Source organism: Impatiens glandulifera, chromosome 2, assembly GCF_907164915.1.
Source record: "Impatiens glandulifera chromosome 2, dImpGla2.1, whole genome shotgun sequence".
Classification (NCBI taxonomy): domain Eukaryota; kingdom Viridiplantae; phylum Streptophyta; class Magnoliopsida; order Ericales; family Balsaminaceae; genus Impatiens; species Impatiens glandulifera.
The window spans coordinates 1849653-1863230 of record NC_061863.1 but is presented as its reverse complement, the minus strand read 5'-3'; the positions used below and the strand labels follow the sequence as shown (position 1 = coordinate 1863230).

Sequence of the window (13578 nt, the reverse complement as noted above, 5' to 3'; positions counted from 1 at the left end):
GAATAAATATGACATTCTTACAAAAGAAAAGAAAAGTAAAATAAGTTATTTAGATTTTCATTTTATAATTACTATAATATTTGTTTACTTAATTTTTTTTATTTTATCTTATAAAATAATATTATATAATTGACATGTCATTGGAGTATTGAAAAATTAATAAAATGTAATTGGTACATTTTGAGTGAAAAGAAAAACAAAACAAAAAAAAGAACAAAATCAAACCAGCTCAAGTCTCATCCAAATGAGTCCAAATATTTATGGTCTTTCTTTTTCAAATATTCTTCGTCATACAATAATTTATCAATCATAATTTATCAAAAAAATTCAAAATATATTTAAAATAATGTGCATTTGGTTCTAGAGTAAGTTAAAGTGCAAGTCTTTTTTAGTTAGTCATTGATAAAGTGGAAATTTCAATATGGATATGAATGTTAATTTAAGAGTCATTGTCACAAAATAATTATATAAGTTAATTTATTTAAATAATTAATAATTTATATTTATAAAAATTATAAATTAATTTTAATTATGTAAAATCTTAAAAAATAAATATTTTATAATTAATATAATAAATTTAAAAGTATAAGAATTTTATTAACTTATTTTCAAAACATAAAATCTTAAGTCAACTAAAAAGTTTTAACTATTGAAAATAATAATCATCATAAAATATGTGGACCATTATACATATGAGGTAGACTAAGTTCATTTAATATTTTTAGTACTTTTGGGCTTCATTCTAGGCTCATTTGTGATCTATATTCTAACGCCTTGAAATTAAAAAAAAAATTACTTTTCATAGATGGAAAATGTAACATATTAAGGACTTGTAACATTACAAATTAATAAATAAAAAAAAAGCATAATAATGAAACAAAGCTCAAAATTGGTCTATGTACACAACACTGTAACAAATCCTTGAATGTAAACTAATTGTTTTTCACCCCCACCCCCCTTTTTTACATCCAACATTTGCTTTTCCTCCCTTCTATCTTTCACCATCCCTTTCCCATTTTATAAAAACCCTATCTTTAAGCATCTTGACCATTTTCAAAAAAAACTATCTTTGAGCATTCTTTATCGATTTCCATTGTTCTTCAATATCTGCAGCGATTTTAATCGAATCCATTGAAGTTCCAAGAAGCCCTCTTCCCGTGAATCCGACACAATACAATCTCTTCTCCCCTTTCCAACTATTAGGGAAATCCATCTTCGTCTTTCCTTCTTTTGTAAAGAAATCACTTCCCTGTTTTCACCATTTCAAAACAACCATTTCAAGAAATTAGACCACCATTGTATAAAGCCAAATCCAAAGAAGGAACTTTCTAGGTTTAGGGAATAAGTGATGAAAGCAACATGTCATCATATACCAAAACAAAAAAATAATTTCAGGGTTTTTATTCCTTTTGTTAATATTTAAATAATTAAAAAACAAAAACAATATTTTTTAATATTTTTTTTTGTTTTACCTTGAGCCAACAAAGGACATTGCTCTTGTAACCGGTAGCAAAGATGATTGAATCAAACTCTCTTTCATTTCCATCTATAAACTTTGCCCCTTTTCTTGTTATCTCTTTCACTCCTTCCATAACCTGCCAAAATGAATCAAATCAAATCCAATCCTTAACATTATCAAATTGTCAATAAATGAAATTTAGTATGAGTATACCTTAATTTTTCCGGATTTGATTTGAGACAGAGCTCCGACATCAAGAACCGGTGTCTTTCCGGTGGCATTCTTGAGCTCAAGAGGACCAGTTTTAGGTCGTCGGAGACCTAATCTCTCTGTATTTCCTAAAACAGAGTTCGCCATTAAAAGAAGGAACTTATCAACTGTTCTAATAGGTAACCATTTAAGAAGTTTCATTGCTATTCCAAATGTCGAGAAACCAAACATCTCCCGGGGCAATACATGCACCTAGAAAACATCAAAAAAACAAATAAGATTGAGTTTTGATTCAAACCCACAATAAAAAAAAACCAAAATTTCAAGATTACTTACAGTGTTTCTAACAACCATATGAGGAAATGCATTATGCCTACAAAGATCCAAGCTAACTTCCATTCCTGAATTTCCACAACCAACTATTAAAACATTTTCCCCCTTATAATCAGAACCAGAACGATACCCACTTGTATGAACAACATTCCCTTCAAAAGTATCAATCCCTTGAATATCCGGCACCGCCGGCTCAGCATTCTCGCCGGCGGCGACAACCAACCAACGGGAAACATACTCAGAATCTTGGGTAGTTACCCTCCAAAGACTCGAGCTTGAATCAAATTCAGCATTTAGAACTTCCTGGTTGAATTTGGGGGAAACTGAGAAATGGGTTGCATAGGATTCCATATAGGAAACAAACTGTTTCTTAGTTGGGTATTTAGGGAAAGATTTGGGGAAATTAAGGAATGGAAGTTGACAGAACTGTTTGGGAAGATGAAGTTTGAGACGGTCGTAGGTTTTTTTCTTCCAAAGAGAAGCTAAACAATCATCTCTTTCGAGGATTAGAGAAGGGATTCCGTTTCTTTTGAGACAAGCGGAAACGGCTAGACCGGATGGTCCAGCTCCTATGATGATTGGACCTTGAACCCATTGAATGTTTCTTTTGATTTCTTCATCTTGTTCTTTGTAAGAACTCATGATGATGATTTGGTTTGAAAATGGAGTTTGTAAGAGAGAGAGAGAGTCAATGAAAGAGTGAAGAAAATGAGTGTGGTGTGAAGAGGTTTTTAAACACATATGGGGGGACGATCCTATGGGGCTAAAGCTACAAACAGTTGTTTTAACTTTTAAGATTTTGATAACGTACATAGACAAGTAAAACGTTAATAGATCAGAACAGAATTTTTTTTATTTTTTTTTATTACCTCAACTATGACATCATTTTGATTTCCATCAATCCATGCATTTCTATATGGATAAATAGAGAAAAAAAAAAGTTAGAAGAGCTAGTTTGATTTGGGTTTTTAAGGGATTTTTCTTTTCAAATCAAACTATAAAATTTAAATATAAAAAGACATCATATGAATAATCGAATAAAAAAAACATACTTATTCATAGAACAAATCTTTGGTTGAAAACCAATATCAAATAAGGTTTAAATGAAATTTAAGGTTAGGTTGTTTTTAAAATTTTGAAAAACTTACTCATTCATTAAACAAATTTTGGTTTTTTTTGAAAAACTTCTAATAATCGATATCAAAGAAGGTCTAATGCAATTTAAGGCTAGGTCCTTTTTAAAATTTCAAAAAATTTAATCATTCATCCAACACATCTTTTGTTGAAAATCTTCTAGTAACCAATATCAAATAAGGTCTAAATGCAATTTAAGGTTAGATCCTTTTTAAATTTTCAAAAAAATTAATCATTCATCCAACACATCTTTTGTTGAAAATCTTCTAATAACCTCTAGCAAATAAGGTCTAAATGCAATTTAAGGCTAGGTCATTTTTATTAAATATGACTATGCTATTGATTTTGCAATCTGAGACATTTATTTATTGTAAATTAATTTGTTATGTATATAAATAAAATGATATTTAAATTAATAATAATTATAATAATAGTTTATATATCACAGCTACCATACCTTCTTATCTTCCCCCACCCACATAGCATAGTCATATGCATATCACTTGAGTTCTAGGGACAAAACAATCTAACATAAGCAACAAATTAAAAAATAACTTTTTGTTATTTTTTATAATCTAATCATTATTGATCAAATAATTGACTTACTTGTTTTGGAATGAAAAAAATGATTGTCAAAGTGAGGTGAGGAGAAAGGATTTTTGATAATTTTGATTTTTAATTTAAATATTATTTTATTTACAAACTTTGACAAATTAATTAAAAAAAAAATATGTCAATTCAAAATAAATGAGAATACGGATATTTGTTTAGTTTCTACCAAATTTTAAATAACTAAAATTTGTAATAATTTGAACACAATATAAAATAATATTAATATTTAAAAAATATAATAATTTGATAATTTGATTTTTAATTGGTGTGATTATTGAATGAACTATTGAAATGTCGTGTATTAATATTAAAAGATTATTCATATCATAACTAAAATTAACACGACATTAAATTTGTAAGTATTTATTAATTTCTTAAAATAAATTTAGCAAGATAACCATAATTTTGAGTATAATTTTAATAAAATATAATGTTAATTATTAATATACATTTTTGAGTGAAATGTTTGATCATGTACAGTTTCTAATTCAATGTGAGACTTACTAGCGTACTGGGGTCGAAAGGCGCACATACTTCTGGCACGACTTATATTTGCACGTTGAGTTTTCGACTCTTTATATATAAAAATAACTTTTTTTAGTTTTTGAAATATTTGGTGTTTTATTCTTCATTTTTATATAATTATTACTACACATGTTTATCGTGTTTGTGTCGTGCTATTAAGTTTTACCGAGATATAAAAGGTAACTCGTATGTGGTCTTGTAACTTCGATCTATCGTAATGTCGTAAACGTGACGTGTCTCTTCAACCACCAACTTAAAATAAATCATTAATTTAAAACATATTAATAAATGGTAAAATTTAAATCAAAAATAAATAAATGAGGCGTGAAGACTAAGGGAAATGATATTATCTCTCCCGGCTTTTCTCTCTCTGTGTGGGTGGGAGTCTGTTTACAGAGTTTGGGGCTCGCGCCTGCAACTTGTGAGCAATGGGCATAGCCCGCATTTAAATTGCATTTAATTCGGTCATATATTTACAAGTTAACTATTTTAAATTGTATTTATTTTACTAAGACCTAGTTTGATTTTCTTCTTATTCACACATTTCTAATATTTTTACTTTATTTATAGATGGTTTTGTATTCAAAACTTAAAATAAAGTAAAATATATTAATAGATAAATTAAATGATTTATTTATGAAAAAATATGTTATGCCATAATGGATTGATTATTCAAATAATTTTAGATCAAACAAGTTATAAGTCTATTATTAATTGAGTTGTTTTTTATATATTTTTTTATGCTATGTTGGTTAAAATGTGTAAATTGGAAATAATCATTAAAAAGTAAATTAAATATTGACTAAATTGGTTTAGTTTACAATCTTATTTATATGGGTATTGGAGGAATAAGTTAAATAATATGTTGAAATATTTTCAAATTGAGACTCTTTATTAGGAATAAAATGAAATTTTGGACATCTTGTTTTAAACATTTTAATTTGGACCTTCTTATTATTAGAGTTATACAAAACGATTTTAACGATTTCAAACACAATTAAATACGTGAATTTTTTAAAATAAATAAAAGATTAATGTCACTAATTTAAGTGTCGAATTTCAACAAATTAAGAGTTGTGACTACCTATTCCTTAAAATTCGGTAATCAAACCCTTAATTCGCTGAAATTTGGTAGTTAAATTAGTGACTTTAATTTTTTATTTATTTATATATGTCACATAAATAATAAATTAACGACATTTAAAATGGTTGTAGACAAAATCTTGTTTTGAATAATTTAATAATAAAAAGTCTCAAATTGTGAAGTTCGAAATAAGGTATACGAAGTCACACAATTGACGTCTAATAAGCAACCCAATTTGATAATTTGACATAAATGAAGTAATTTAAATATTATGAAATATATTTAAAATTTTAAGAAATTAATAAGTTAGCTAGGAATAATTAGTTCTTAATGAAGTAAAATAATCACAATCAAGTGTCATTTTTATAAATTTTATATTATACAATTATTTCCTAGTTCTAATTTAGTTTTGATAAAACTTTTTTATCTTTAATATATTTTTTATTTGTATTAAATATCTGATAGACTTTGCATTTTGAATCAGTTGTGGATGCAGTAAATAAGATTAATTGATGTGGGACAAAAAAAAACATTTAAAAAATAATAATTGTGGTGTGAATAAGTTGACTAATTGTAATGAAAATAAGACATATATAATTGATGTTGTTTTTTATATAAAAATAATAAGTGTACTAGATTGAATTTTGAGATAACTCTTGAATTTTAAAGAATAATCCTACTTAATTATTCAACTAACTATTTAGTAATAAATTCATTAATAATAATATTAGTATTAAGGTTTTTGTTTTATAAGATTGTTTGATAAAAAAAAATTATTTGAGTGAGATATTCTGTGAAGAAATGATTGATTAAATTCAAAATGGCTTTATATATATATAAATTCAAATATTGGTCAATTTAATCAATTTTTATGTACACTTCTTTTTTTTATATAGCATTAAGAAAAAAAAGGACAATATTGTAATTTATTAAAAAAGTTATACATTTTTATTATTAATTTGAAATATATATGTTTTTAATAAAATGTCTCATAAAATAGGTTAAACAAGTGGGTATATTAATGGCACAATAAGATTGTAGAATTTGCTAGTGAATTTAATAAAGATTTATTCCACGATTAGAAGAAAAAAAAGCTTTTTGCTAGTGAATTTAATAAAGATTTATTCCACGATTAGAAGAAAAAAAAGCTTTCTTTAACACGTGAGTTTGAATTTTTACTCATTTAATTCTGCTAAATTTTATAATATTTTTGTTAGACTTTGATTGAGATTTTATATACAACTTATTTGATAATAAAATGGTTTATGTTTATATAAGTCTCATAATATTAAACTTGATTTGAATGATTAACATTGATTGTGTTTAATAAGTTTAATCGTTTTAATATTTTTTTAAAATTATTTGTTACAAATTATCTAACTTTTTCGTTAAACGTTCAAATAGTTTTGATTTTATTTATGCATGATAACTTGTTTAAAAACACTAATTTAACAATTTATTATGAGATTAGTTTAATGTAATTTTTAAAAATCTCTTTAAAACTCATTTGTTGTTTTATTGATGGCAGTTTGGGTATCATATTGTGAAAACTTTCATGATAAGATTTTAAAAATAAAGAAAAATGGACACATTCAATGGTTTATTTGATAGAGCATAATTTTCTTGAAGAATCTAATTTAGTTATTTGAAGATACGCTTAATTTATCTTTTTAATTTGTTTTAGATTATTCGACTTATTCACTAAATGTTCAATTATGTTTAATTTTATTTATACATGATAATTTATTTACAAAAGTTACTAACTTATTACACAATTGTGTTTTATTCTTGTTTTTAAGGAAAATCAAACAAACTTTTATTGTTTAAAACTATCTTAGATGTCTAGCATAATATAATTTTAAAAAAATCTCCTTTACAATTCATTTGGTGCTTTATTTATGATAATTTTGTGTTTTATATTTTATATCGTTGAAACTTTTAAATTGACAAGTCGAAGACTTTGATTACTATTTTGTGTGTGATTGATTTTCTTGAAAAGATACTTTTCCATTATATAAATTTATCGAGTGAAAATATGTAACTATTAAGGATTACATTAAATGAAAATTTAGGGTCCATGTGACATTTAACTCAAATGAAAGTGAAAAAATTTGAAAATTTTGTAACAAAAAAAAATGTAAATTGAAATAAAGATGACGGTTGTAGGGAAATAAGCTACTCCAAGCTAATATGCCATAAATAGGCCTATAAAATTTACATCACCTTCTTGTCCACTTAATTAAAAAAATATTTAATGCAGTGAATCTCTAATATTATAATATGAAGATCACCATATGTCAATTTGAATGATATGCTTTAAATCACTCCCTATCTTTTCTTTTGTCCTTCATGTTTATTTTTATTATTATTTAATTCAAATTGTTTTTGGTCATATCATCATTAGCTACTCTCCTTATAGGGTTTTTAATAGTGAAGTCAATTAAAAAAAGCTTATGATTATTTGAAATAAATTAATAGTCAAAAGTGTACATTTGGTCAAATATTAACATAAATGCTCTTAAAGCTCGTTTGAAACGATCGGGGATTTTCTTAGAATTTTGATGGATTTTACAAAAATATAAAAAACTAAATTTTTTGATAATAAAAAAATTTATTTGAGATTTATTTTAAGATAATTATTATTTTTATAAATAAAATTTAATATAAGTAAAATAAATATATTTTTAATTAAGTAATTTAATAATTAAACAGATTTAAAAAAAATACAAAAAAAAATATCTCAGTACAAATGAGCTCTTAGTGAGTTTAACTATTTCTTTTTGTCTCCCATTTACAATTTTATTTATCAGGTTAATTATTTAAAAATATATATTAAAACTAGATTAGCCTAACATTTCAATAAATTTATATAATCCTAATGATAAATTCTATAAATCATTCATAAAATTAAAATTTAAAATAATAAGATTATTTATTTTTAAAGGATAAAATATTTATTAAAGTAATAAACATTTTAACCATTGAAAGTATATTTTAGTACGGGTAATTCCCTTTTTGTCAACAGTTGGTATAAGCCCGGTCAACTCTCTTAATCGGGCAATGGGTGAATCCAACGCCTGCTCCTTTAATCCTAAGACAGAAAATTCGAATGCAACTAACCTACTCATAGGCTCAGGAGAGAATCACACGAATATCCTCATTGAAAATCATGGGTCTCCAAAGCCAGGAGGAAATGGTGGAAATCTGACTGACGTGAGCAAGAGCAATAATAAGGATTTTGCAGTCAACACGTTAGGTATATTTTCTACCAATCCCAATAACACTCATGAGATGAATGCAAATGATAATAGAACTGTTAGTAGAGTACATGTTGATAGTCTAGATTGTAATAGTCTAGGACATGCTCTAAGAAAAGATAGAGTAGTTCTGGAAAATAGTCTAGAAAATAAAAATGCATAGTTTATTAACTCGGATTGCAATGAGAATCAAATTCAACTTGAGACTATTGACATACCTGACTTAGACGAAGAAGCAGAGAAATTAATTTAGAAAGATTTAGAAAGAGAAAGAATTAATGCAGAAAATCTGGGTGAAACAGGAAAAACGCAAAGAACAGCAGCGTAAGCATTGGGTAAAGAAACAGACCCGAGGAAATGGAGGGTCGGTTTTAATGAAAGGGACAACCTGAAAGGGATTAGAAAACAGATTAAAAACTGAGTAAAGATCAGAAAACAGGTCAAAACTAGACTAACGAGCACAATGAACAACAAAAACAGAATGTAGGGCAGAAGAACAAAGGGAAACAAAAGTTGACAATCCAGTTCAAGAAAGGGGAAAGATTTTCTTTGGACATTTAAGCCAAAAGTTGAAATTACTGGTTCCTCGTTTGAATTCAAACTACCCCAAGAAGTTGAGGAAAACTATGTAAAGTCATGGAAGAATGTCATAGTGGGCAACTTCATCGAAAGAAACAAGGTACCATTTCTAGTAACCAAAAAAACCCTAATGGAACAATGGGAGAAAATGGTCTAGAAAATGTAACATCAAATATTCATGACTTGTACTTTCTCAAATTCAAAAAAGGATTAGATCTCGAAAGTATTCTGATCAACGAGCACATATTTGTTGGGAAAAACTACATTAAACTCGAAAAATGGAAATAAGGTATGAACCTCTTCAGTAAGCCCAAAGAAACTGTGCAAATCTTGTTCCAATTGTGCAACATCCCTCCCTACATGTATAACCCTGAAGCATTAAGTCACTTTGTGAGCTTATTGGGGAGTCCACTCTACATGGACCCAACTATATAAAAAGGTGAGCATATGACTTATGCTAGGATATGCATTGAGATACACCCGAGATCAAATCTTCCACACCAAATGATGACAACGGACAGAAAAAGTGAACCCACAATTATGAGAATCTCATATGAGTGGAGGCCGAGTAGATACTTTGACTGTAATACATTCGAACATGTCTGTTATAAGTGCCCAAAAATGATGAAAGAAGAAAGGAAGAAGAAGATCGATGAAGAGACATAGACAGAAAAAAACAGAAAGAAGAACAAGAAAGTTTGGAAAAAGAAAAGATTGAGAATGAAAGGAAGAAAGAGGTTACTAAAGAATCAGTATTAAGTAAGTAGAATGATCAAGATAAGGAAGGAAAATCATAATAGGGTTTTGAAGAACAGGGGAAGAAAGATAGAGTGGTAAGAGATTTGAAATCAAAGGCTGAGAACGAAGAGGTAACAATGAAACTTGAACCGGAAGCAAGAATTAATACCTAAGAGGTTATGGAAAGGGAAAGCGTGGGAGAAAGCAAGAAAGGAGAAGTGGGTGAAGAAAATGGGAAAGATAAAGAAGAGGCATCTGAATCGGTTGAAACTGTGCAATCTCCAATTCTAAAGAAAGTTGACTAGAGAAACACAAAAATCCCAAAATAATAAAGTAATCAAATTAAGGAAAATACAATTCCTTATAGCCCTGCTATATGAGAAAAACGGAAAGGAATAAAAGGTAAAGAAAGAGAAGTAAAATTGGAACATATTCTTTTCATTAATGAACTTAATGACATGGAATATTAGAGGGTTAAATGACCCTATAAAAAGAAGAGAAGTTAGAAGAATAGAAAAAAGGAATGAAATCATAGTATTTGGAATTATTGAAACAAAAGTCAGAAAAAATCAAATAGAGAATGTTGCTCAGGGTTGCTTTAAAGAAGAATGAGAATTTATTCATAACTCTGATGGGTTAAAAGTAGAATTTGGGTAGGATGGGATAAAAGAAGGGTTGAAGTCAAGAAATTTTTTGAAAGCAATCAAGTTATTTTGATAGAGGTTATCAATCTGGTGACAAGGATAAAAATATTATTTGCGGTAGTCTATGCAAGCAACTCTAGGACAGAGAGGAAGACACTTTGTAATGATTTGAGAAGAAGCATTACTAACGACAAACTGTGGGTTATTATGAGAAATTTTAACGTTACAAGATTCAGAAATGAAAGAGAGTCTGAGACAGACATAACACAAGACATGCAGGATTTTAATGAATACATTCGAGACATAAGCTGCATTGAACCGTCTTCCTCAGATAATCTATTTTCATGGTTAACTTCAAGAGGGGCGGACAACATGAGAAAGAGCATAATTGATAGAGGCCTAGTGAATGAAAAATGGGTGGATTTTTACCAAAAAAGCCAAATCCAGGTTTTGCAATCAGGTATTTCTGATCACTGCCCTTTGAAATTCTTTTGGGAGAAGGAGAAAAAACATAAAATACCCTTTAAGTTCTTCAACTTCTGGATGAAAGATGGAGAATTTACTGAAATCCTTAATGAAACTTGGAACATTAGAATTAATGGAACAAAGATGTTCAAAATTTGTGAGAAACTAAGATTACTGAAAAGGAAACTGAATAAGCTAGACTAGAAAAAATATAGTGGGATTTTTAAAAGAGTAGAGGAAGCTAGAACAAAACTGTAGGAAATACAAAGCAAGGCACTAAGAGCCCCAAATCTACCTTATAATAGGGAAGAGGAAAAAGAGACTCTTACGCGATTCAGAGGCTTTTTTTCTAAATAGTAAAGTTTTGCTAAGCAAAAATCTAGAGAAAATTGGCTTTAATTAGGAGACAATAATACTTATTTCTTCTATAAAAAAATGTTCATCAAGGAATTTCAGAAATCAGGTACTAAGGCTCACAAACTCAAATGGAGATGTTTTACAGGGTCAAAAGGCAGTTAACGAGAAAACAATAAGTTTATACAAAGAGCTGATTGGAACAGAAACGAGCACAATAATAGAGAACAGCCGAAGATTGCTTCAACCGATTGTGCAAAAGAAAATCATTGAAGAAAGTGGTAACTAATTGATTACAAGAGTCAGTATGGAAGAAGTCAGAAAAGCTGTGTTTTCGATGAAAGGGGATAAAAGCCCAGGGCCAGATGATTTCAACGCGAACTTCTTAAAAAAACAGGGAAATAGTGGGTAAAGATGTAAGCGAAGGGTTTTGGAATTCTTCCAAAACATCAAAATGACGTCACAGTGTTGAATTTGATTCCTAAGAATTCAATTTCAGAAAAAAATTAAGGACTTTCGTCTTATTTCATGCTGCAATGTTATTTACAAAATTATTTCAAAAATTATTTCGCAACGTTTGAAAATAGTTATTGATAAGCGTGTAGAATTAGGGCAATCAACATTTATTCCTAAACGCTCTATTTCCCATAACATCTTACTCATGCAGATCTTATTGAATGGATATGGCACGAAAAATATATCGCCACGTGTGGCTTTCAAAATTGACATTAGAATTTTTTTTGACTCGATCAGATGGGGATCAATCCACGAATTACTATTTGCTGCAGGTTTTCTAATTATTTTCATTGATTGAATTATGAAATGTGTTTACACTTCTCACTTTGTTGTGAGCGTGAATGGTATTCATGGAGACTTTTTCAAGGGTGAAAGGGGAGTAAGGCAAGGAGACCATATATCTTCTTACATATTCGTCTTAATAATGGAAATTCTTGATTGCATTTTAAAAATGTTTTTGAGAAGTCATCATTTCAAATTTTACTCGTACTACAAAGAAGAAGCAATAACCCATATATGTTTTGTAAATGATCTATTTTTTGTGGCTTATGCGGATGTTGAATATGTTAGTATAATAAAAAAAAGCTCTAACAATCTTTTCGAGTATTACAGGTTTATACATCAATAAGGATAAAAGTCATGCTTTCTATGGAGGGGTTAATAAAGAAATGAAAGAAAACATATTCAATATTATGGGAATCAAGGAAGGTGAACTACCAGTGAAATACCTTGGAGTACCCTTGTCATCAAAACAACTCCGATATAATCACTTTAGACAACTATTAAAAAAAATGTTAGAAATTATGTCTTGGGTTGGGCTACAAAAAAACTGTCTTATGTAGGTAGAATCAAGCTCGTTAAAAGAGTCATCTTTGAAATTATTGGCTATTGGGCACAACAGATAGTCATCCCAAAGAAAGTAATGACTGAACTCAATAGAATCATGAGAGATTATATTTAGAGAACACAAGGCAGAGGAGGAAAAAAAGTCAAACGAGAAGATGTTTGCACTCCCATAGAAGAAGGTGGATTAAGAATAAAAAGTTGTGTTGAATGGAACAAAGCCCTCACCATCAGGAACTTATGGGAGTTGGAGCAAAAAGAACTCCCTGTGAGTCAAATGAGTGCATTCAAGATTTATGAAAGAAGAGTAGAGTATCTGAACACGAAGCATCAATTAAAAAATGGCATGGTCATTGAAGAAAATCCTAAAAACAAGAAAATATGTCTTTCAAATGGTGAAAACCACAATTGGAAATGGAAGAGGGGTACTATTCTAGCATGATCCTTGGCTGGATAATATTCTCATTATATTTAAAGAAGAAATGCAAGGAAACATAGTTAGAAGAGAATAAATCAAGTACTCATTTAGAGACGTCTATGAAGGTAAATGTGATTCACTTTTGAGGCGTATTCCAGAAGGTGATAGAATCATAAACCAAATGAGGTAGAAGCAACTCAATGAAAGAAATGATGAAATACGCTGGAAAACGGAAAGTAATGAGAAGTTTATTACAGGAAAGGCATGGGAAATGGTTAGAACAAAAGGACATGAGGTAGATTGACATAATGTGGTATGGTCTCCAAAGATTATTCCTCGTCACCAGTTTATTCTATGTCTGGTATACAGGAAAAGGTTGACAACAAAAGACAGAATTCAAAAATACA

General features: G+C 28.6%; 1 protein-coding gene across 1 annotated transcript; it reads right to left on the bottom strand.

Moving 5' to 3' along the window:
* Positions 1-1061: 1061 nt before the first annotated feature.
* Positions 1062-2644, bottom strand: LOC124927213 (probable indole-3-pyruvate monooxygenase YUCCA4). The gene is made up of 4 exons (XM_047467584.1): positions 2006-2644; positions 1673-1921; positions 1473-1595; positions 1062-1249 (listed from the first exon to the last, which is right to left on the bottom strand). Exons 1-4 carry the CDS (start codon positions 2642-2644, stop codon positions 1064-1066), a joined length of 1197 nt encoding a protein of 398 aa, XP_047323540.1. The 3' UTR covers positions 1062-1063.
* Between the last annotated feature and the right edge of the window lie 10934 nt (positions 2645-13578).